The 25,183-nt window shown below is 41.4% G+C and overlaps 1 protein-coding gene across 2 annotated transcripts in view; it reads left to right on the forward strand.

Moving 5' to 3' along the window:
• DAPK2 (death associated protein kinase 2) overlaps positions 1-25,183 on the forward strand; it is a 372,045-nt gene that overhangs the window by 290,684 nt on the left and 56,178 nt on the right. For both annotated transcript variants that reach the window (XM_069222058.1, XM_069222057.1), the window contains exons 5-7: positions 6,181-6,310; positions 10,496-10,544; positions 18,193-18,219. In XM_069222058.1, the coding sequence (XP_069078159.1) occupies positions 6,181-6,310; positions 10,496-10,544; positions 18,193-18,219 (206 nt within the window). The remainder of the gene's footprint in view (positions 1-6,180; positions 6,311-10,495; positions 10,545-18,192; positions 18,220-25,183) is intronic.

Below are 25,183 nucleotides of genomic sequence, written 5' to 3' on the forward strand. Positions count from 1 at the left end.
TCAGGAACCACAGTTTCAGAAATCCTGAGTAAAATATACCTTTGCAAAGGGATTCCTATGGCTACTTAACTTGTTGACCTGTCACTTACATCAACTTCGAACTTCGAAGCAGTCGTTGGTCGCCGTGGTTCACCCCCTGACTCACCTCCTGATTAAATGTTACTGTCCTATGTTGAGGGCGTTGATGGCTTTTAATTGCACGTCTCGCAATTTTAATCCAAGGCCAAAGGTGAGGGCACAATGTGAAGTGAAAAACCAATACTGGGTTGGCAGGCCAATCAACAACCTTGAATCCCAGGCAGCCTGTTGCACAAAGGCAGCCTCTGTCCCTGTAGATTTCAGAGACATTATTTTGTAGTCACTGAACTCAGAACGGATAAAAATATAGACAGACTGCAGTTAATGCCTGAATTTTAAGTATTCAAGCTGGTTGGGATAATTGCGGCATTCTATAGGGGGTGTGCATTCATATCAGACTTGACAAAAGAAGTATAAAAGAAAAAAAACAAGGCAACAGGCCTTTTCCTTCCCAGCACCCAAGATTTGGAACTACGACCGTATATCCATCAGACCCCCCCAACCCTGCTTCAGTTCAGGAAAGAGTTGACGCACCTCATCATGGTGTAGTAAAATCAGGTATGTTTTTGTAGAAGTGTTTTATCAGGCGCATATGCTTTGACTTGTGTTTCTTCTATTAGTCACATGATAAATACAACGGTGTAATCAGTACAAAAGATAGCACTTTTGTAATCTCTTTAGTAATTGTAATCAAAGATAGATGCAGCTGTCACTAGGCACATGCTTGCATCAATAGCGCCAAGACAATTCCTGATTGCCACCACGAGGAGGGAGAATACTACAGAAGCCACAGAAAGTCTGACATCTGATTCTTTACTAAAGTAATTACTAGAAAAAATAAATCTTAGAACTTGAAAAAAGGTAAAAGGGTTACTTTTCCATGTAGGTCTAAAAGTATACACCTTTGAAATGCTATACAATGTAATAAAGTGACGAACAGCCCTGCAAGCCTACGCAACACACATTCGCAAAGCCATTGGGTCTGGTTGTAAAGTGCCAACAGCTGTGAACAGTGGCGCTACAGGTGTTGCATGCACAAATGTTTCTTGCTTCAAAGCCTGTCCGGGGGGGTTTGGGGGGGGGCGGGGTAGCAAAACTGTTTTTATTCTGTTGATGATTCTGGACACAACCACTGAAGGCAGGATCCTGCACAGCGTGCATTGCTATATTAGGCATTGGATAAGTGCTAATGATTCGGATTGTTGTGGCTGTTGTACATGATTTACCAACTCTCACTGACGCTCAATACAACAACATCATGGGCGGTATCAGTGCAACCAAACCTAAAACAAATACTGGTCATGTGGCTTCATAAAGGGTGCAAAGTTCCCTCCCGTGCAAAAGCAAGTTCAATACCAGAGGCCGCAGTGCACTCTTCCTCTCACACAGAAGCACAGCATGTGCAGTAGCAGTGCACATTTCCCTCACATACAGAACCCAATAAAGACTCAGGCAGCCACAATACCTGCTTATTCACAGACACGTGCAGCAGCAGTTCATGCTCACTTCTCTGTCGCGGATGCAGCTGATGGCATGGTTTGGCGGGCCACAGAAGAAGGGCACACAGTGATGTGGTGGTTTGCAAAGGACATGCACATAGGTCTGTTTCTTGCAGCCTGCTGCTTCTCTGCCACTGTCTCAAATATGGAGAGAGGGAAAGAGTGAGAATACTCTGGCTAGTGGGGTGTCCAGTCCTCTTCACAATGCTTGCTTTAGGAACGTATGTCCTGGTAGCGGCAGACTGGCCAATGTCCAGCAACGGGGTGGAGAGTCGAACTAGACAGCAACAAGGGGCATGGAACTGGGGAACGAGTGGTAATCACCATGAGCCAGAATCGGGGTGAGGCTAAGGGTGACAAAGTAACACAGAAGTGGGAGAAATGCAGTGGCAGCTGCTGCCACGAAGGGCTGGTGGGGCAGCGCACGGAGCGGGGGGGAGTGGAGCAATAAAAAAATTAAAAAACGTACCTGCCGCCTGGCCTCTGCCGCTCCCACCGCCTTGGTGCTTGCCTTTTACCCCTCCCCACCCAATCCAGATGCTTCTCTCACGCTGTTACACAGCATGAGAGAAGCGCCGGGATTGGCCTGAGCGGGCTGAAATGTTGCTCAGGGAAGAGTGGGAGTCTGCGCTTTGTCTCCACCGGCTGTGAAATACTGCTCGGGTGGTGAGTTCTAAGTGTGCAAGTCAGTTTGCCTGGCTCAGACAGCCAGCCAAACTGACATGCGCACTTGGACTGCACCACTACACCTCCCTGCTGATGCCGAGGATGCTGGCCCCTCTCCACCCTAGACTCACAGGAAAAATACAATGATAATAGTTTATTATCATATTTTTCTGCTGCCTTTTAGCAGTGGGGTGACGCTCTTCCGTCATAGCCGAGGGGCCACCCCTAGGGAAATGGACACTGAAAAAACATTTGTAACAGAACTGGACACATGATGGGAGAAGGAGACACTTCCCTGTGTTCTCTGTGTGGTTGGCAATACTAGGACCATCGCTTGTGTCAATAGTGCTGAAAAGAAGAGAAAGACAGAATCAAGAAATTCTCTTGAATTACCTGTGTTAGATGACAGTGGGACTGCTGTAGCAAGATGGCAAAGGAGCCATAAAGAGTATCAGTGTGCTGTATGGACAGTTCCAGTTCACCATCCATGCAGACTAACAGAAGCACTCCTTTGGCAAATCACGCATATATGATGGAGCTTAGTATTTTTACAATAGTATAGTTACTGAAAAATATAACTTCATTGGGCCCTTTAGGGTGACACTAGTCCAAAACATAAAAACTGTTGTTGAAAGTGAGTATCTTTCTTATCTTTGCACCATGTAATGCAATGAGAAAATAGTACATTTCTGCCTAATGGCAGTTAGACGTGAAAAAAATTAACCAGAATAATATTCCACATTAGTAATTTGAGAGAAGTACATTTAATCTTACATCAAATGGAAAAGCACAAGCAACACTTACTAATTTCTCATCGTATACTCTACTTCAAAATAACTTGGATACAAATTTAGTAATTCTTTACACTACACCAATTTCTATTTCGCCTAAAGAAATCCAGGCTAGAGGCAGCTTTAGTATTGAAAACAATTTTAATGCACTACAGCAGGAGGCGCTGTCTGCCTTCCCTTGTTGGCCATGTTTTATTACTGGCATTGGATTGGGCAACAGTTGCATTTGCTGACCTGTGAGTTCATGACCTTCAATCCTCTATTTGGTCATGGAACTCCTCTGTGACTTAAAATATACTTACACTGTGCACCAGGGCGCACTTTATCCCATGCGTAGTAAAAAGAATGTACAGGCCCCTTTTCTTCAGCCTGTTATGACTTGCGTCTGTTATGTTACGTTATGTAACATTATGTTACCTTATGCTATGCTGTGTTACGCTATGCTATGTGATGCAGATTTGTAGAGTGCACTTCAGCGTGCAGTAGTTTATGTTATGGCTTTTCTCAGTTCCTCTAAGCTTACTATTATAATTTCTAGGTGGTATACCAGAATATTTTCTATAGAACTATTTTCTCACAAAAATGTTGTTCACAGAAATAGCGGCCATTGCATGCAGAATCTCTAATAATTATTCCAGTGGGGTGATATTTCTGTAGACAATATTTAGGACACCATATTTATGTCAGACGATATCCTAACAATCATATTTTGGAATTACCCCTAATTTCTAACTCCCCATTAATAAAGACTGTGCCTATGAAGGCTACAATTTGAGCAACGAAGATTGGCAGCTTGCTCTGCCGATATGAGGAACATAACTTTTGATGTTTGTAGGTTCCAAGAAGCACGTCAGTCCATCCTCAACCTTCAGAGTTCACCGTATCTCCGATGTAACAGCAGTCAGGTGTAGTCATGGGTTTCTATGGTTTATGCCAGGGAGCGTTAAGCTGTAGTAAGAGGTTTTTAGGTCTCAGGGAAGGGTAGCATTAAGGGGTTTTTAGGGTTCAATGAAGGTAAGAAGTAGTAAGGAGTCTGTCGGGTTCAAGTGAGGTATGTATTAAGATATAGTAAGGGGATATTTAAGGTTCAGAGAAGCGCAATTTAAATGTAGAGTACATGAAATATATTTAATTTAGCATATCACAATAATACATTGAATACAATTAAATATATTAGTATTGTAAGTAATACAAATTAAATAACTAAAAAATTATAATTAAAATAACTTTTTGGGATTGAAATGTATAAATGTGTACACTAAGTAAAGGCACCTCAGATGTAAAAAAAAAAAATGTAGAAAAACGGAACGTAAAGAAACTTTTGATGTAATGACTTATTGTGTAAAAGTTGATGAAGTAATGACTGACAAGACCACGTGCAGGAATGCAGAGAGAAGAATAAACAAACAAGAGAGGAGGACCTTTAAGAAAAGCCTATACATGAGCATCTCTCAAGCCCATAACCGTTCAGGCCATGAATTAAAAACAGAAAATACCAAACTCTGAAGCAGTTCCAGTTAAAGTATTGCTGAAGTTGACTATGTAAAAGAAAGGGGGAGAGGACTGCTACTGCAATACAGCCACAAATTCCTACTGACTCCCACTTGTCAGCGGTGCTGCTGCCAAAGGCGAACAAACATGTAGTTATCTAATTATCTAGGAGATGTACAGCATTGCAAGTGGCATGGCTTGATAAGGAGCTCTGGCTCATTCAGCTTGATAAACAAATGATCACAGATGCTTGGACACTAAGAACTTTTCTAATGGAAGCACACAACTTTGATCAAATCAAAAGCAGTACTCGTGAGCCAACATGTGGGCGGAGCCACCCCGCCTCTCTGTAGCACTCCAGGAATCTTTTTTTTTGTCACATCATGTTTGGCTGTAGCTGCCCTGTAAAGCCAGACTTAGGAGGTGAATCAGGCCCTAAACTCTCAGGAATATTGTGTTCCTTTGCACCAGTTTAGGTATGCATGTTGTTTAGATTATAGCAGGAGCTTAATTCATCATTCTTTTTCAGATGTCTTCTGCTGTGTGGGTGGAAAGGTAGTTATGGAAATCAATATTACAAGAATGTCCTATGCTGTATAACATATGTGTTATACAGAGGAAACAAAGCGTACATCTTGGCATGTTTACTAGTAACAAGTGAAACAAAGGACTTTAAAAGCCCACATCACATGTGGCATTTGCACAAGATATAGGAAGTATAACTGCTTTGAATAAACATAGTCTATGGTTTAAACGCACCTAAATTCCAATTGCTTTGTCGCAAAGTCAGCCATCTTTTATGTTAGCAATGTCTCTCACTTTTGATGTCATTTGAGACCCTCTTATGACGAAGAGTCAAGGACCAAGGTCTGTATCAGTAGGTATCCAAAGGCATCACACATCATTTGTTTTTTATGTATAATTGATATTAGAAGGAGCAAAGCCATGTAGCCAGTCATTACCTCAACACCTCCTTACCCAGTACGCCTGTAATTTTAGCTTTAGTTAGCACCGTGTTCCATTAGTGGAGCTTTGCGGAAAGAATTGTACGAGAGGGCATTTACTTACCTGTAACGCATATTTTCTTGCTGAATCATTTGAATCTGCTTAATTTGACACTTTTCCCCAATCCAACTGAACTTATGTAATATTTGTCCAGTACCTCTAAGTAGTTATTACAAACTGTAGTAGTGTCGGTGTCGCTGGGGTAAAGGAGCTTGAGTCTTAGTGTACCGACTTAGTAGTTTCCACTATGTTTTCTGTAGTTCAGGTTTTTTGATGTCTGTTCAAATGAAAAATTATTACAAATGAGACACACAAAATAATTTAGTTTGAACTTTCGAGAAGATGCTGTTGCTATTCCTTGTAGGTGTCAAAGCCTTTCAACACTAGACTAGAAGAGCAGTTGTGAGTCTTCCAAAGGCTAAAATTTAGATTGTTTGGTTCAGGTTGAAAATGTAAAGCCATATAGACTTTACCCTTTGATTGGCAATAACAAATTTAATATACAAAGTTGTAATGAGATCGGCTGAGTGAATAATACTCTGCTGTGTTATTGTGCTGTGATATATGAGAATAGTTGAATCCATGTCAATATATTGAAGTGACTTGATTTAAATAGCAAAGCTTTTATTTTTATTTATCTTTTTTTTCAGCCGGAAAATATTATGCTGCTGGACAAGAATATCCCAATACCGCATATAAAACTCATTGATTTTGGTTTGGCACATAAAATAGAAGATGGGGTTGAATTTAAAAATATTTTTGGAACACCGGAATTCGTGGGTGAGTTTGATGCGAGCAAGTGACATTTTCACCATGGTGCGTGCATTAAGTGCGCTTCAATAATGCAGCTTTTAAACCGTCGAAGTCCTTGGCCAGGCTGTGCAAAATGTAGACCTCCTCTTGGGTTGCGTGCACTGGCGTGGCACCCATGTGTAGCGGGTAATTCCACATATTAAATGTGCAGCTAATTGTGTTACATGTTACTCCCTATAAAGTGGACATGGTACTCAGGGCCATTTGCACCAAGTGTGTTTTTTGAGACCATATAAAAATGGAAAATGCAAAAAGGAAGATCTCTGTTGATCAAGAACCATTCATGAAAACAACTTTGTGTTTGGCACTTACAAATATGAAGAAAACAATAACGAAGAATGCCTTAGTGAAGACAATCCCTAGCTTAATACGAATGCTGATCCAATCACAAGCCCTACCCTAGACCACCATGCTAACCCTCACATAATCCAGATCCCAAGTCCTGACCCTAATCTTACATTTACCCTTAATCATAAACCTAGCCATCATTTCTTCTTCTTCTGTCTTTTTTAGTGATTTTTAAAGATTGTAAATAATTTAAACATAACTCCAGTCTGTAACTTAGCCCTTGTCAAACCCAGACCATAATCACAGCCCTAAGACTAATGTATCGTTACCATCCGCCTTCAATTACCTTTACCTTAATTGTATCCCTTATACTAACACAAACCCAGTATCTTTTTGGTGAATTACTGAAATCGTTAATGTGTAGTCGATTTTCTTTATTCGTGTTCAAAATGGAAAAAAAACCTTAATTTGAATTTTTCTCATTTTATTTTCATCTAAAGTGTTTTTTCATAATGTGTCCTGCATTGTTACTTATGTTCTCTTTACTAATATGGGCTGAGATGAACTATAAATGAACTATGAATTGTATGTACGGAGCAGCTATTTGCTAAAAAGTCAAGAAATGACAATCGGTCTTGACGGGGGTATGGGAAGCACTATATTAATACCAATTTCTTACAATACAAGCCTATCATTGTCTTTGCCCATTCTATCTGGGGCCAAACAAACTAAGGGCCTGATTTATGAAAAGTTAGTGCCGCCTTTACGTAATGTTTTGACGCAAAAACGTCAAAAAAATGACATAAAGGTGGCGCTAACTTTTCCTAAATCAAGCCCGTAGTTCCAAGCTCTGTGGGTTGCACATAGGGAGTTCCAAGAAATCACACCACTTTGGCCTATTAGCATTCTTTGAGCTACTGAAAGGACATCTTTTACAGCACCTGTGTTGCAGAAGGCATTGAAAGCTACGAGGACTTTTTCAGACTTTCTAATAACTAGTAAAAACACTTGACCCTCTTGACAGATGTATTTTCGATCGTAAGCGTATATTTACAGCTGAAAAGACATCATTTACACCAGCCAGTTCACAAACTGATTCCTGACAGATATACATGTATTTCTTACTGTGGATTTTGCTGCTAAGAGTGCAGATAGATCCACAGATGTAAATCCCACCCAGGGGGTGGGAAGTGGGCATTACAAGGCCTGTTTTGGCTTGTAAGTTTGTGAATGCTCACAAAGGTGTACTTTTGGGGCCTTCACAAAATAGTTGTAAGTCCATTCCAAAATATGAATGGGAATCATTTAAATTTGGTGGGGGTTTAGAGGAAGGGAAAAGAAACAAAAAAAGTATGCATTTGTGCAGGGACGGATTCCCGATATGCATGGTTATACCCTATGGCTCTAATTACTAGTTGCGCAGTGCTGGGGCGATTTTACTGCACGATAAAATAGCATATGATTTGACCCTTTTTACGTGGTAAAATCACCCAGTACCATGCAGTTATGAGTAAAACCACATGAAATAGGGAATTACTGCATTTCAGGGTGGTAAACCACAAGTTGTTCCCTATCCCATGCTATGTACTTCATACATTTACCACCTGCTCTGATTGAAATCTCCTTCACTTTTACTTTTTTTCCATGAATGAGACCCATGGTTATACACCTAACAGTTTTTTCCTAGTTATGAAGAAATATAAAACTACATAAAAACTGGTACTAAGAAATGATTCCAATCAAAAACAAGCATTTGCAATGCAATAGGTCTTGCATTTGCTCGAGTTAGAGCTATTAGCATTGTAAACCCCTAACCTGACTTTTCTTGCCACATAAACTGAAAATGAAAAGTAAACAGTTTCACAAAAGTGAGCAGACGGCCACCATGAGCGTGAAGGAGACACATAAAAGGAAACAGAAGTTTGCTTGCAGTCAAGCATATTGGCAAAAGTGCAATTATCCATGTAACAGGGTCGATGTCATGCAAACCGAGATCACGCTGTGTAGGGAAGAAAAAGAAAAAGTTGTCCAGAAGCCATGCGGAAAACATGGAGCCTCGTATGTTTTCAGTAGTTGCCCTCGGCGCTCGAGGAGAGGTAAACACCGGAAAAGGCATGATGTATGCATGCCTTTCACAAATGAAATCAAGCCATTTTTAAAAGGCAAGCCCATGAACCAACAAAACAGATGGGCGTGTGATGGGCGTGGTTAAAAGCCCACAGAGATGTTACAGTACACTAGAGCGCTTGCGCGCTCAACCCTAAAAATGGAGACTAGGACTTTGAAGTACTCAAGAACGATTGTTCATTATGGGTGGCTGAGCCCAGAAGCAGTAAAAAGTGTGGAGAAATTCGGAGTAGAAAGTTCCGCATAAGAAATGCTAAATGGAAAAGACAAAACATTGTTGCTTTGTAAGCACGTGAACACCCACAATCATGTACGTCTGTAGCTTGTAGCTGTAGCTGTAGGTATTAACAAACTCTGATGCGTCCCTTTACCTCCCTGGAAACAGTTGTAAAGTTACTCTTGTCCTAGGCTGGAGTTACCTCCCCTTCCAGGATGGGAAGAGGGAAAGATCACCTCTTCTTTTGTGGGGTTGTAGGGAAAGGGCTTCTTCAATAAGAAAAAATGTTTACTCCACTGGGGACAAAAAGTGTGCATTTTGTACCGCCGGCTCCATTCCCAATATGCGTAATTCTACAATGTGTAGGATTCCGCACAGTGGGAGTAGGAACCTGGCAAATGTGTCAAATGATATTCCCAGAAGTGCACCTTGAGACATGCACCTGGCGCAACTTTCCAGGCGCACCTCAAGGAATTTTTGTGAATTGGAAAAAAATCAAAGAAATATGCTCAGGTGTCTGTACTTTACATTATTTTCGGGAACATGGCTCATAGTTTCACCACATGGCAATAGAGTCATTTGAATGTGCATGACGATCGTGTTAGTATCGTTTGTCTGATGTTAAATCTCAATTAAATATTGTATAACATCAGTATAGGCCGCGAGTTTAAAAAAGGTCCCTCAACACAGCTACCCAAACTTTACTTATATCCCTCCCCTACACCCTGTGTCACTTCTTGGTTTTATTTACGTTTTTTGAGATAACCTAATCCAGCAATGTCCAACCGTGGTCTATCAAAGATGGATCCATGCCAGATTTTTCAATTCACAAAGGAAAATTTTGCATATATTTACTTTAGATGGAACCCCTTTATACTATAGTTATCCTTAAATTCGAGAACCCGTCTCGTGGATCAACATTGGACATCCCTGTCCTATCCTTGGAAGGGCTTTCCCTCAAACGGCCTGTGAAACTCTTCGTCACTGACTGTACTCAGTGTTATCCCAGATCTCAGTGTTCTCATTTACCTCCCTGTTCTCTTTCCTCCTCCTCCTCAGCATCTTGCCAAGTGCTTTCAATTCTAAATCCCATTCACTGGTGCAAAGGAAAGCATTTTCCTTTGTGAATATATAAATAGGTTTGGCGAACGTGCTTTGTAAATAAACACAAATAAAAGGAATACATTAAGGCCCGTATTTATACTTTTTTTGCGCCGCATTTGCGTCGTTTTTTGACGTAAAAACGGCGCAAACTTGCAAAATACCATTGTATTTTGTAGGTTTGCGCCGTTTTGCGTCAAAAAGCGGCGCAAATGCGGCGCTAAAAAAGTCTCCATTGTATGTGTATATATAAATAGAGAGTATCCCTCTGCATGGATTTGTAAAGGGATAGGGATTTGAAAGTGTACTTATGTATGGAATAATGAGCATAAAACAGTTCTATTCTGAATTTGTGTCAGCAATGATGCTATAACATAAATTGCTTTCTAGCTCTCATATGTTACGCATTTTCCCTACAGCTCCAGAGATTATAAACTACGAACCGCTTGGGCTGCCGGCAGATTTATGGTAATTCTCATATTTGATCATTTTATCGCCTGTTTTCTAGCTGGTCTGTAATATTGATGGGTTCAAGCGTCACGTAGTGCAGATACATTTTTTATGATATCTAGAGTATTTTTACACGGATAATGTGCACTGCTATTTCGTGAGTTTTTTTGTGTTGTAGTTGTATAAAACTATAAAAGTAGGGCCAGTTGGAAGGTGGCCTTTCTGTAGTTGTTTCTGGCACATTGCACTCATGGTTGACGAACTGATGACTGTAACTGGTCGTGGCTGGACTTCCTTCCAGAATTCCAATGTTTCAGATCCATTCTTCTGGTACATTCACTCACTGAAGCAACCTAGCCACAGAGTGACCTTATAATACATGTTGGAGCATTCTGCGTGTTGGTGCAAGAGGGGGGCACTGGTTCAAGTAGATCTCTGGCAAGCCACAAAGTGCTCCACTTCCTGCTTCTGAATATACATTGATACGCTATATGAAGGAGGCTCACTTGTAATGCTGTTGGGCATGCACTGGAAGACGGCTTGCATGCATAAGTTGCTATTCGTCCATTTTGACGCCGAGTTGTACACATTAAAGAATTTCTCTTGTGACATGTTATTAACAGTACACCAAAGGGACAGATTTTCATGCCTGTCCTTGCAGTTTAGTTTTTCCGGAAAGGCGTCCTTGTGCAGTAGGGCAGGAGGATTGCATCTCTGGCCGCCATGTCTGTGAACCACATGCTGGTCTGACTCCATGTTGGAAGTCACAGTGTCCCACCTGGATTGCCCCCACCTCAGCAAAGAATCAATTCAACACATTTAAAAAAGTGACAATTTGCAGAAACAATGAAAGACCTCAGGTTATGTAGAGATGAATCACCCTCCTTACGTTCATTGCGTTCAACTCAGTAGGATCTTTCCTTATCCTTTCTATCAGATACGTGAAACCTTTTAAAGAAAGTGGACAAGCTCCCTGCACCTCCCAATTTGGCGAACCCATGGCTCCCACTTACATTGGAGCGGCTCACTCAGAAGGTGTTGTCCTCCTGCCATCTACACACAATAGGCAACCTTTTTAAAGAGGCCATGCTTAAAATGGTCACCATGCTAGATGAAGGACACACTACAACATACTTAGATACCTTTATCCTACACCGACTACACAGAACACTTCGCACTACACTGCCTTCCTACCCACTTGAACCTACCGAATTCCCGCCTATCGTTACTTATAGCAGCCCAGGACAACACACATCTGATATCCCGACTGCACCGAGCTTCTCAGCAGTTAAAATCCGTAGGAGTGCAGAACTCTAGATCTGCGTGGGAACGGGACCTGGGCCATTCTTTATCAGATAAACAGTGGTACTATTGCTGTGCACAGACTAAGTTTATCTCCAATAACCAGAGACACAAACTATTGCATTATAAATATCTGCACCGCACCTAAATGACACCACTACAGCTTGCCAAACTTGACCCCCCCACCACATACATGTCCGAAAAGTTCAGCAGCAAATGCTGACTTTGATCACTTGACCTGGAACTGCCTGTTTGCACCTTCTGGGACTGGGTGCATACAATTCTCGCACAAATGGTACGACATTCACTCTCTCCTACTCCATTGTTCGCTGTGCTGGGCTATGTTCAGCCATTGCCTCAGTCAACTTAGCGCTTTGCCGCATTGGCTTTCCTTCTCATGAAAAGACAGATTGCGCTCCGATGGGGTAACATTGACATCCCCACCACGTCTGCATGGCTGCGGGTCCTGTCACATTGTGATACCACCAGTGGCCTCAGGCTTCCAGACCGAAGAATATATGGCACCCACTTCGAAATTATTTAGCGGGCCTACCCTCCCAACAAATGGAGGATTCCAGTGTCACAGCTACAACACATCACCATGCAACTTTCCAGACCCCTCAACTATGTTGTGCGCTTGTGGACAGTAGTACTGAGGGGTCAGAGGCTAATACATGAACTGTTCTTACTTCCTATTAATGTAATGGGCAGATGTCCCGCCTTTTCTGTCCTGTCTACCTTTATTCACTACATAATAGGTATGGCAGTGTTGCTATGTAATGTCAGATATTGTCACAATGATATATTTTTTAAATATTTCAACTGTGATGGCACGCATGTTCGTACTGTTTGTTGTTGATAACAATTGAAAACCAAAATAAAGTTGACAAATTATCTTTCTAAATATGCACCTCTATGTTCTTTGTTATACAGCACAATCAGTGCTCCAGTTTAGTGTAGGGGACTGGTTGCTCCAAGGGGCTCTGCTGTTTCCTATTGCTGTGTGACATCCATTTGCATTTGTGTTTGCATTTCATAGCATCTGCTATAATAAAATCATAGTTAAAAAACAGCGATTCTGTTTATGTTCTTTGGTTTTTGTTCAGTCAGTCCTTCTTTCCTAACTCCTTTACTTCTTCAAAATCATTAAAAGAAGAACTTTACCACCAAGTAAAATAACTTTTAATGTTTATCTCAGAATGGTGTAGAATATTGATGCAGATTAAATTTGAACACAGATAATATTTAGAATCAGGATTTATGATTAATGCACCTTCCTATCAAAATCCAAGAAGCCCAGTGTACTAAGGCACATATTTATACTTTTTGACGCAAACCAGCGCCGGTGCTGGTTTGCATCAAAAGATTTACCGCCGGCTAACGCCATTCCTACGCACCATGCGGGCACCTTATTTAAGGATTGTCATTAGCCGGCGCTGCAGTCTGGTCAAAGTCACAAAAAATGACTCAAACCAGGCAGTGCCGGCGTAGGGAAGAATGGGGGTTGTGCGTCAAAAAATGGTGCAAGTCAGGTTTGAGTAAAATATCATGGCTTAAACCAGACTTGTACCATTTTTTGACGCATAACCCCCATTGAAATGACTCCTGTCTTAGCAAAGACAGGAGTCATGCCCCCTTGCCCAATGGTCATGCCCAGGGTACTTCTGTCTCCTGGGCATGGTCATTGGTCACTGGTCACAGTGGCATGTAGGGGGGCCCAAATTAGGCCTCCCTATGCCACTTAAAAAAATTAAAAAATTATACTTACCTCAACTTACCTGTACTTACCTGGGATGGGTCCCCCCATCCATGGGTGTCCTCCTAGGGTGAGCGAGGGCCGCAGGGAGTGTCCCAGGGGGCAGGGAAGGGCACCTCTGGACTGCTTCCATGGTCAGAGACCATGGAAGTGAGCCCACAGGTCCCTTAACGCCTGCCCTCACCCAGGCGTTAAAAAACGGCGCACATCAGGCTGTGCCCCGTTTTTTAAGGCCCGCCCCCTCCTGTGCGTCAAAATGACGCTAGAGTATAAATAAGGCTCACAGGCCTTAAAGTCATTTTTTGGATGGGAACGCCTACCTTGCATGTCATTAACGCAAGGCGGTTTACCGCATCCAAAAAATTTCACACACGTAGGTTTTTTGACGTCCGCGGGGTCGGGCGTCATAGTTTAAATATGGGGCAAGGTTTGCGCTGAATGTTCGGCGCAAACAGAGTATAAATATGGCCCTAAGTTCTTCAGGCAGACGCTTTGTTATATTAGCGTTCATATGGCAGCAGTGAACAGCTCAGGCAACATTTCTAATGTGGAAATCTGTAGCAAGAGGCGGCCGTGTTGTTTCAGTGTTGGAATCTGTAGCATGTAGTGGTCTTGTTGCTCCAGTGCGGGAATGTCTAGTAAGAGGCAGCCTCGGTGTACCAGTGTGGGAATCTCTAGCAGTTGGAGGACTTGTTGCAGCAGTGTGAAAATCTCTAGTAAGCAGTAGTCTTCCTGCTCTAGTGTGGGTATCTCCAGCAGGAGGAGGCCTTGTTGATGTAGTGTGGGAATCTCCCTCAAGAGATGGCCTTGTTGCTCCAGGGTAGAAATCATTAGTGGGTGAAAACCTTCCTGTTCTAGTGTGGGAATCTCTAGCAAGTGGTAGCCTTGCTGCTCTAGTGTGGGTAACACTAGCAAAAAGGTGGCCTTGTTGCTCTAGTGTTGGAATCTCCAGAAAGAGATGGCCATGTTGCTGCAGTGTGGGAATATCTTGTAAGTGGTGGCTTTCTCGCCCCGAAAACACATGGTGGACTTGTTGCTCCAGTGTGGGAATCATTAGCAAGTGGAGGCCTTTGCTGCTAGTTTGTGTGCTCTTTTGCACCCATTAACAGAGAGAAGCCTGCAAGAAGGGCCACTCCTTACTGTCTTCTTGCTCCTGTTGAAACGTAGGCGAGAGGTGCCGCAGGGGCACTCAGCTAGACTGCAGGAAGCTGAAAACTTAAAAACCAAAGTCTGGTGTCTCCACTCATCTCGTTGAGCTGTCAAATTAATCTTTATTTAATTGCTTCCTTGTCATGCTCATAATGTATTCAGTCATACAGCAAATGCTCATGGTTTCCCCACCTTTGTTGATGCTGGATACAGTGGAAGCATAAAGCAATATCTTTGTAATTTGATATTTATGATGTAAGTGATTTAGTGAAGGCACTGTCTTGTTTTTCATTTTGGAGCTAGGTCTCCTGATTAACATATTTATGTTTGCAAAACATGTTCTGTCAGTATGTATGATTTGTTTCTAAATTGAAAGAACATAGTCATATAATTAATGTACATTTTGAGAGAAAATAAAAATGTGCATAAGACATCAACGATATTGTATCACACCGGAACTATCAAAAACACGTACATGGTGGGATTTTGGTGATGTTTTAGATGCCAATAATGTATGGATTATGTCTTCACAGTAAAACTAAGAATAATTTGACATTTCAGTAATTGTGTGACATCTCCTTTATTTTCACAAACCTAGAACCATTTATTGCATGGCTGCTCTGTTGGAACCAGATCAGTTTTGAAGCTTTTTGTATTGTAGTACTAAAGGGGTTGGAAGCAGATTTTCCCGCCATACAGGGCCTGCACAGGGCTGAAACAACTCTAAATTTATGTTTCCAAAACCTGTGCACCACCAGCCCTGAAAAACATTGTCTTACAGATCTAAAGGACATCTGAGATTTCTTGTCGATTGCGGTGGTCTGGTTGGGGTTCCTCAACTATGTATTGTCATAAATGCACATCTCTAAGTAGGACACCCCAAGTGTTGGTCAAAAGAACTGGCGCGTCGCTGTGAGCCAGCCTTCACACATAGCAGTGTCATCCCTTGCACCTGATGGCGGTTAGTTTAAAGGTATAATGTGCACTGTATGGGGTTTGGAGACCACAGAAAGACAGGTCAGTGTGGTTCCCAGTCAGAAGGGCAAGAAGACCTAGATTGCTGCCATCTTGGCATCAGACCAAGTCATGAAACCTCAGCAGCCTCTACGACTGACTAGGAGACCATGGAACGACTTTGGGTTGCTTCTTGCTATCTCTGCTACTGTTTGTGCTAGGACTGTTGGGAGAGGTCACTGGACCGGATCATAACATTTCTGAGTGAATGATGCAAATACTCTGGATACTGCACTTTCATTAATGACATGTAGTACTGAGTGAGGCTTCTGCAGGGATCAGTGTTGTTTGTCTCCACTTCCTGTTTTCCATTGTTTAACCTGCACAACCATAATTGTGACGTTTGATGACCTCCTGAGGGCCGGGATATGTATTTTCATGTAGAAGACACATGAGAAATTGTTCTTTATGTGCGTGGTTAACAATTCATCTCTCTTTATCTGCTCTGGGTGTGCAAAGATTCAGAAAACGTTGTGGCAGAAAGCCCGATCTACACAATGAAGATCAAAGTTAGTTACCCTCAAGCTAGTATCAGACTCTGTTTGATGAATTCCATCCTGCACTCTGTTGTTACCAAACTTCATCAGTGCTACATAAATGCCTATTACTATTTCCACATATGGTGACTGAATGGGATGTGTCTGCTTTTAAAGGTACACAAAATATATAGAATTCAGTTAGCTCATTTTATGAACAAATTTTACTCTGGGGCACTCTTTGCTTCAGTACACGTTTTAAAATACATTTTAATATACTCTTCACTCCAACAGCAAAAAGTAATTCCAATTAGAATTTGCTCCAATGGGGATAATCCCTTGCTCTTTCCACCAATACTGCACTATGGCAGCTACATCACAAACTGTTGAATTGTGATGGACAATGATGCTGGGATCTAGGGTAGGCGGATGGGGCTAAATGGGGTAAACTTGAGAAGTTCTCACCATGCTCGTGATCAAATAGTTTCTGATAATATTACACCAAAGTGTACTAAATCCAAGAATGGCTAAAAACAAATCGCAGTTCTATCATAGAATGACTTTCAGTTGGCCTTTACACTGCTGCTCCTAAATATATTTCTGGACACACTATGTTGTGCTTGAAGTTTCCAGTGGCAGTGAGCACATTTCTGCATAACCAGAATCAGTGTGCCAAACTGCATAAAGCACCCCTTCTAACTAGGACTAAAGATGCTGGGTGGTATGCCCCTGAGACTCAGTCTCAAAGAGAAACACTAGTAATAGGTATTGGTTTCATGACAGTGTTTGTCAAAAATACAGGCAGGGATGAACATAGAATGAATATTACAATGAAATATCAAGAGTTCAAGTATAAAGATATTGGTCAATTACTGGTGAAATATCTCATCTGCCTCCCCGACGTCACTACCCCTGAAAAGCCCAAACTAAACCAGAAACCAAACTTGATCCAGAGGAGGAGGAAGAGGAGAGTCTGCAACAAAGCACAGTGTGGGCGGAGAAAGAACAATCATGTAATAAGGAGGTCAGGTGGAACCAGAAAGGGGAAAAATATCAGAGAAAGGAGAGTTTTAGGGCACAGTCTAAAAGGATCACTGCCATTTGTCTTTATGACCCAGAAACCTACCAAAGTGAAGGTGCGAATGTAGATGTTAGTGCACACTTCTCCTTAGTCTCTATGGCCTCCTAAACACTGAGCCCCAGTGAGCAACTTTTAATGTTAAGCACATCTCCTAGCAAACTGAGTTCTCCCTTTGCTCTGCCAGATGTTACCATGAGGTGAGAGTGTGCGTAACCCCTTTACTGACTTCTGTGTTGCATCAGGAATCATTTATGGTTAGTACGGAGAGGGATGGGTAACTTTATGAGTAGATGGTCCCTCTGGAACCTAGTATATTGTCGGTCATTTCCTATAATGTAGGTTTGTGTCAGAAATACTGTACCTTTCTGTTTTATCTGGATGTTCACTTCAAAATCCACATTTAAGGGCTTGTATGTGCAGTGTTTGCTGTTGTGTGCTGAATTCACTATTAATGAAGTTCTACACACCTGTAGCTAGATGAAAGTAGTGGACAAGATATTCCTCCCATAAAATCATGTTTTGCACTTGGTGTTTGCTTGGACTTTTGAACCAGCATTTCAGCAGTTCCTTCGTTTAGATTGTTTAGAACCGGTACATCCGTCCCTTGTGGGTGTAGAGAGACGGATTTGCTGAGATACTCAGACAGATGGAATTTGCAAACACAATTGAATATATAATCTACTTCCGTAGATACATATGTTGTGTGAATTCCTATTATGCAAGGATGACAGCAATGAATGACAGGTTTTTGCTAAATATATTGGTTTGGCAGCATTCCTGCATTAGATCTGTTTTTATCTCACGTAAGTTATATAGTATGTGGTTAAGTATGGATGAATTAGTTGAGTTTGTAAAACCTTTATTTTACTGTTTATCCCTTTTTTACAGGAGCATCGGTGTCATCACGTACATACTGTGAGTAGTACACCTTTCCATCCTCTTACGTACAATGCATGGGACTCAATATTTGCATATTTCTGTATTTAACGTCTCTTTTGTGACTTGTGACTTGTGCCTTGTGCTGTGAAAAGACCAACCAGATGCAAGTAGCTGATGAGATGCATTTTCAGTGATGTAGAAATGGAAGCATAAAGAGATGATATAGGTGAAGAGATAGCCAATAGCAGTTGATGTTAGCCATCACTTCCTGGGTACCCTGATAGTCACAGTTATCAGTGCTATTTAACAATACTTATTTTATCTACCTTAGAAGGAATGTCAGGTGAGCTCGTCCTGCTAGGATCAAAACTGTGATACATATGTTACATAGAGGTCTCTGCCATAAGCACATTAACCAACTGAGCTACCTTGGCAGTTTAATTAAGTGTCAGTGAACAATCACATAACCAAGAATCTGTGTGGATGTTTGATCTCTCAAATATTTTGCAACCTCGGTGCATTCAAGTGCTTGTACCATTTGTCTGTGATCCCATGTTGAATCTTAAATAATATTCCAGAAACATCAAATGATTAAGGATTAAAGTAACTGGAAGGTTGAGACTTGGAACTTTAGTGACCCATTTGGTGGGAGGTTAAGATCTTTGGGAGCAGCTTCAACAGTCTTGCGAAAGGATCCCTTTCTTTGGTAAAAGTTGGTCTTCTCATCATAGTCTCAAACATGAGCACTATTCAAGGCAGAGCCATTTTAAATGGGAAAAGTAGTGGGAAAACACTGTGAATGAATGAAAGTTAGAGAGTTATTGTCAGCTTTATTAAATAGAGTGGGAGCAGCCAAGTTAATATGCTTCTGATGTTCTTGTGTGTCTCTTACACAAACTAGTAGATGCAGTTTCAGTACAGCTTCAATACGCAACAGTAACTGCATACATAATTTAAAATAAGTGTAACCTATAATAAGAAGGGTAATGCACTCTGCCAGATAGTCACTGATAAAAAGAAAACATTAACAAACAGCAAATTATTCCAGGCCTAGAATTTTACAACCGTAAGGCAGAATAAGACACAAAGGATGGGGGAAAGAGATCAGGAGTTCTTTCAAGATGACCCGGTAAGCACAAATAATCTTTAAGTCAGTGATGCTGGAACAATTTTCAGAGTACTCATGCTGCCATCAATGCTACATTACTGAACTCGTCGGGATTCTGAAAACTCCTAGCATTGCACTAAGAAGAAATGTCGCAAATGAGCCAGCCACATTCAGCAAGAGAGTGCTAAGGGTGTAGTAAGTAGCTGGTGTTGCATTTTGCAGAACATTATCACAAATATATTACTAAAGCATGGTGTGGTATCACTGCCATTTACTGACAGCCTATTTCACTTGAAATGTCCTCTATGTTTGCACAGACACAGAGTTTTACTGGTAAAACTATAGAGCGCACAAATGATAATGTTGTTTACATCCAATTAAAATCCTTGTTTCAGTCACACTTCAGAATTACAAAAACCACTTCATTTGTGCTTAACTAACTGCTTATTTATTTTGAAATAGTTATACAATTCATTTATAGGTATTTAAATGTTGTATGTTCGAAAAAAACTACATCCTACAGCCTTTTCTTTTACACCACAAGATTGTCACAAGTCACTGTACAGAATCCTCACACTTTGCGGTTCGAGAAAGAAGAGTAAAAACCAATCCCCATGTCAAAGCAGCAATCTGTCAGAAAACTAAGCTGAGATTTGGGGCCAGATGTACCAAAGGATTTCACCCATTCTGTGTCTATGGGAAAATGCTTTAGTACATATGGCCCTTGGTCTCTGTCTTTGAACGCACAACACTTGTGACAAGATACAAACAAAATTTAAAGCCATTTTTAATGCTCATTCACCTTCAGAACTCTAGCATGGTTATTTTGGGGATACTGCAGCATAACCTGCAACCGTACTTTTAGCACCAGTATATTAAGTGGAATCAAAGTCCATCTCACAATTCATTAAACTTGTCAGAAAATTGTTACACTTAAAGGAAAGATGTAAGGTAGATGCTAGTCAGGATGGTTTGCAGACATGAAAAACTTCAGTACTCAGTGTTCTTCAAATTTGATAGGATGAGCTTCTTCTCCATCATTTAAATATTTTAAATCTAGATTTTCCCCTCTCATTGGTTATCCCCCGCTTACTCTCATTATGGGGCATGCAGCACATAGACACAGAAGAACTTCACGGAGCCACGCATCTCCATCAGCAACCACGGTCACCTACTTGCAATTTAAAAATCATCTCCCCGGGGACCAGTATTAATTGTGAGGTGGCCCATAGCTTGAACTCCTGCAAGGAGGGTAGCGGCCTCTTTCACATTAGGGATGAGTCTTTAGAAGAGATAGAAGAGCCCCATCTTCAATATGGAGGCATCTAGACTAGAGGCCACTGTGAAGAGTGCAAGTCATCTTTATTGAAACACCAGGGCAGTCATTTATAATAATGCAGGCATGGGATGGGTAGGTAGGCTTTGATGCCATCTCCTCAAACGTAGCAGACATCTAGCAACTGGATTTGAAGCCCTCTGTAACATTGACATTTGCATATATGGGCTTTCTTATTAAAGATATGCTATTATTACCATCGGGAATAGAGATCATTAGCACTCTGCCTGCAGATGCTGCAGAATAAAACAGACATAATTTCGATGATATAGAAGTGGAAACATACATGTTTTCTACATTATTGATTGCCTTGTCCAAAATGGATACCAACAAGTACCTTTTTACTCCTGAACAAGTTGGCTTGGTTGGCAGGTGAGCGGGGACCGCAGAAGGAAAGCAGTGAAGGAGGACACAGGATTAGAGAACAAGAGGGAAATGGTTTACTACACTTGTTCATGGACTGACAACTCATTGTTATGATTTCCTGACAGTCCCACTATATTTGGCTTTGTTGTATGCATCATTAAATTTCCATAGGGCATCTTCCAAGATTTTAATATTGAGAAGCTGCTCCGTCAACCTGCAACCTTAGTTCTGCACCATTTTCATACAGGTGTAGGTCTAACCAATTTTTCCAAATAATGTTCAAGGTAGTACAATATATTTATTAAATGGGTGGTGTTGTAGGAAATATATGCTGAGGAAATGCCTGTGGAACATTTCTTTTTTGGGTGTTTTATTAAATCCTCAGATTGTTAGACTGGAATGTGCATAGAAGTTGGTAACGTGTAGCCTGGATACTCTCTTGCTTTCCATCCACACTTACGTTGCTCCTCTGTGCCCGTACCATACGAACACGTACTTGGTAGGGGTTGGAGAAATGTATAGTGGCTAATAAAACTGATATCCTGGGATTCTGTATTTATCAGGACCAATAATTGTTGCCTTTTATTAGTTTTGCCTTAACATGGAGCAAAACATGCACATTTTGATTCACAAAGTACCAAAATTTGTTTTTCCCTGTATTTATTGGGCCTTTTTACCCAATTAAATTTTGCCAGGCTTGGCATGGGTAGAGATGCTGACTGTATCTCTCCTGCTGTTAGTTACTGGGTGCAATAAAGTCCAGACAACTCATAATTCCGACCCCTGCAGAATTAGGGGTTTGAACAGGAGTCGGAGATATTCGGCCCCACTAATAATCAGGATTTATGTGTCAGCCTGCACTTGTTCAAATGAAATGGCAAGTTCCTTCTTTAGCCTATGATATTGCTTTCTGGCATCTCTTCTGAACACCAGCATGTCATTCTGTAAGAATTTGACGCTGCTGTGCTCCGAACAAAAGTGATCCATTACCCATTACCTGTGGACACACCAATGCCAATCTACAAAACTTGAAACTCCTTTGTTGTGATAAAGACTGTGTAGCTCAGGCAGCCAGGATGAACCCTCATACTCTTGGACAGTGGTGATCAAGAAAGTGTGGTAAGACACTGGTGGCAGTCTAGTGTTATATCATCTCCCAAATGTTTGGCAGAAAATGTTAGTGAACAACATCCCTTAAGCATTTGATACACAACTAGGTATAACCAAGTGACTTTTATTTAATGATCAAGACACCCAGCCAATCAGTCACTGGCCACAACAGGGTTAAATGCCCCTTAATGATGGACTCACGGGTATTTTACATACTTTGTTTTGTGAACCAGAGGATTAAAACCCTATGCGTTCCTTGTTTGATGTAGGAAAACATCCAAACATTTTAACGTCTTCACAAAAACGTCAGGGTAAGATAGTGTTTCTCTGAACTTGCCATGACTCACCCAGGTCCTTTCTCAACAAAGTCATCATATCGCATCACCTGGCGATGACTCGGGGGAGGCGGAGTTATTTAATTTACAAATCTTTTTAATGAAGCCACATTAGAAGCTCCTTATCGTTGACTGCGGTGCGAACTGTCAAATGGCTTTCCAAACTCTGGATCTCAAATCAGTAAATAAGAGCACAGCTGATGTGCTGGTGTTTCCCTCCAGTCCAGCTCATCATCACCTAAAACCTTCTAACCGATTGGACCCTTACTCCATCAGCCGGTTACTGCTTGTACCACTCTGCAAACCAGGTCCTTGAGTCTTCTTCCGCTACCACCAATAGCCTTTGCAACCCAAGCCTTCATAAAACTCCCCTAGTGTACACACTGTGTCTGGACTCAGGAGTGAATCTCACAGCATTTAGCTAATTGCCCTCTTATTTCCTGCAGTATAAACCTACTAAGCAGGATTTCTTGCAACAGATCCCCTTGTTTACACCACTCCCATCCTTAGTCACTCCTGGTGTATTAAACAGGTATATTAAAGCGTCTCCTCCTCACCACTCTTTACAATCCTTCTTTCAACTTCTTGCCACATAATGAGGGCTCTCCCTTGATCCACCTCTCTTCAAGCCCCTGGTAATTATTAGGGATCTGTACGAACCGAAGCCCTAATCGCTCCATCAGTCCTGTGGTATAGCCCTCTACGTGTTCCCAGCTCGTTGCACTCACCTCCAAGCACAGTGTACTCTGATGACCACGCTCTTTGTAATTGTAGAACGCACCTACGCCCAGATTTAAGAGAAGCGGCGCTTCATGTCATGAAGCACCACTTTTCTTGCGGCGCATTGCACCCTCATAAAGCCACCTTGTGTGCGCCGTATTTAACATTCGTCGCACCATACCGCAGGTTAGGGGCAATGGCGACATTGTTTTTGACACTATTATATTTTGCAGAATTAGTTCCCCAAAAAATTGTGCTAATCCTGCAAAGTACATAGAGGCCCTTTAAAAATAATGGTGTGCCTACGTTTAACGCTGGCTCTGTGCAGGCGTTAATAATGCTGTTAAAAAAGGCGCAGTTGAATCTCATAGACTCCACTGTGCCATTTTTGCGGGCCCAGTAATGGGGGAACGTCCCTTTGCATACATTATGCCTGGTGCAGGCATAATGCAATGCAATTGTTTACAAAGTGGCGCAATGCAAGCATTGCACCACTTTGTAATTATGGCGCAGCGTTTTTGTCACACTAACGCCATATCAGAGTAAAAAAATTACACTAATGTGCCGTTAGTTGGTGCTACGCCCTTCTTAAATTTTGACTCTAATCTTTTATGAAGCGCCCACTCTCATTTCTATTTCATTCATGGGAGTTAAATGCCGAAATATGCTTTGACCTTTTTGTACAAAAACAATGCAATACAATTGTTTATGTTCACTTTTGTTCTGAAATTAGCTCCCACACGCAGGCTACATAGAGCTCAAAATCATTCTTCCGCTGAATTCCCACTGAGTCAGGAGTTCATCCAGTATTGATAAAAATAATGAGTGCATATTGCATCATATATAATCGTCATTGCTTAAAATTCTCTACAGTGTTTCTTAAGCCACAGACCTGGCACGTCAGCATTTACAAGGCTAAGGGGCCTGATTTACATCTTGGCGGACGGGTTACTCCTCAGAATGGTGACGGATATCCCGTCCGCTGAAATCTACATCCCATAGGCTAGAATGGGATTAAGATTTTTAAATCAGGCCCTATGATGGGTATTCACCTGTACATGTACTACCTTTTAGGTCTGGGTTCATGGAATCAAAAACATTCATAAATAAAAAATGCACACCTAAATGCAAACACAGACAGGCGTTGTGTCAGCCCCCTTCATCCACTGGTCACATTCACACTTTCCGTCACCCCACAGACGCATAGAGCATAGGGAAATGGGTCACCCAATTTTGTCAGTGGCTTTCTTGCACTGTGAATTAAGATATTTTCTGTGATCACATGTAGACATCAGCCTAAACAGAAGTAAACTTTAGTGCTAGCGGTGGTGGGTCAATATTACTTTGCCAGCGCTTTTTCCTATTTATTTTTTAATCCTTTTAATATTTTCGGCATAGCCACATCTAACAAGCAAACGCTCATTCAGTTCACAACCATTCCTAAATATAATAATAAAAGTGAAATTCTAGAAATGGATTAAGATGGTGCAGTTGTTTTAAAGATATTGTAAATTACTGATAGTCACAAAGTCGAGAAAATATCCTACTGTTTGTCATTTTACATTTCAAAATGGATGGCTGTGTACTAGTTTGCAACTTAGGGGTAAAACATAGTCCCTCTACACCCGCTTCTACCAATGTAGGGTGTTATTCACAAATGTTATTTTCCCTGCAAAAGTAAGCTTATGGCCAAAAATACTTATTTTATGCATGCCGGGAATTTAAAAGAGATTCCTGGTGGGTATAAATACATTTACTACAGCAGATGTCCCTGCCACAAATGAGCAGAAATCTGCATAGTAACTCTCACTCAAGGGGTGAGAAGAGAGCATTCCAAGGCATTAATTTGCTGTTAAGTTTGGGAATGCCCACAAAAATGTACATTTATGGACATTGTCAAATTCCTTTCCACCATGGACATGGTCGGAGATGTACTCCAGCCAAGAGCCGGAGTAACACCCTTTGCAGGATGGGAAGGTGAGCAGTTCACCCCAAAGTTTGGTGGAGGTGTAGAGATAAGAGCTT

This window comes from Pleurodeles waltl, chromosome 3_1, assembly GCF_031143425.1.
Source record: "Pleurodeles waltl isolate 20211129_DDA chromosome 3_1, aPleWal1.hap1.20221129, whole genome shotgun sequence".
Lineage (NCBI taxonomy): Eukaryota > Metazoa > Chordata > Amphibia > Caudata > Salamandridae > Pleurodeles > Pleurodeles waltl.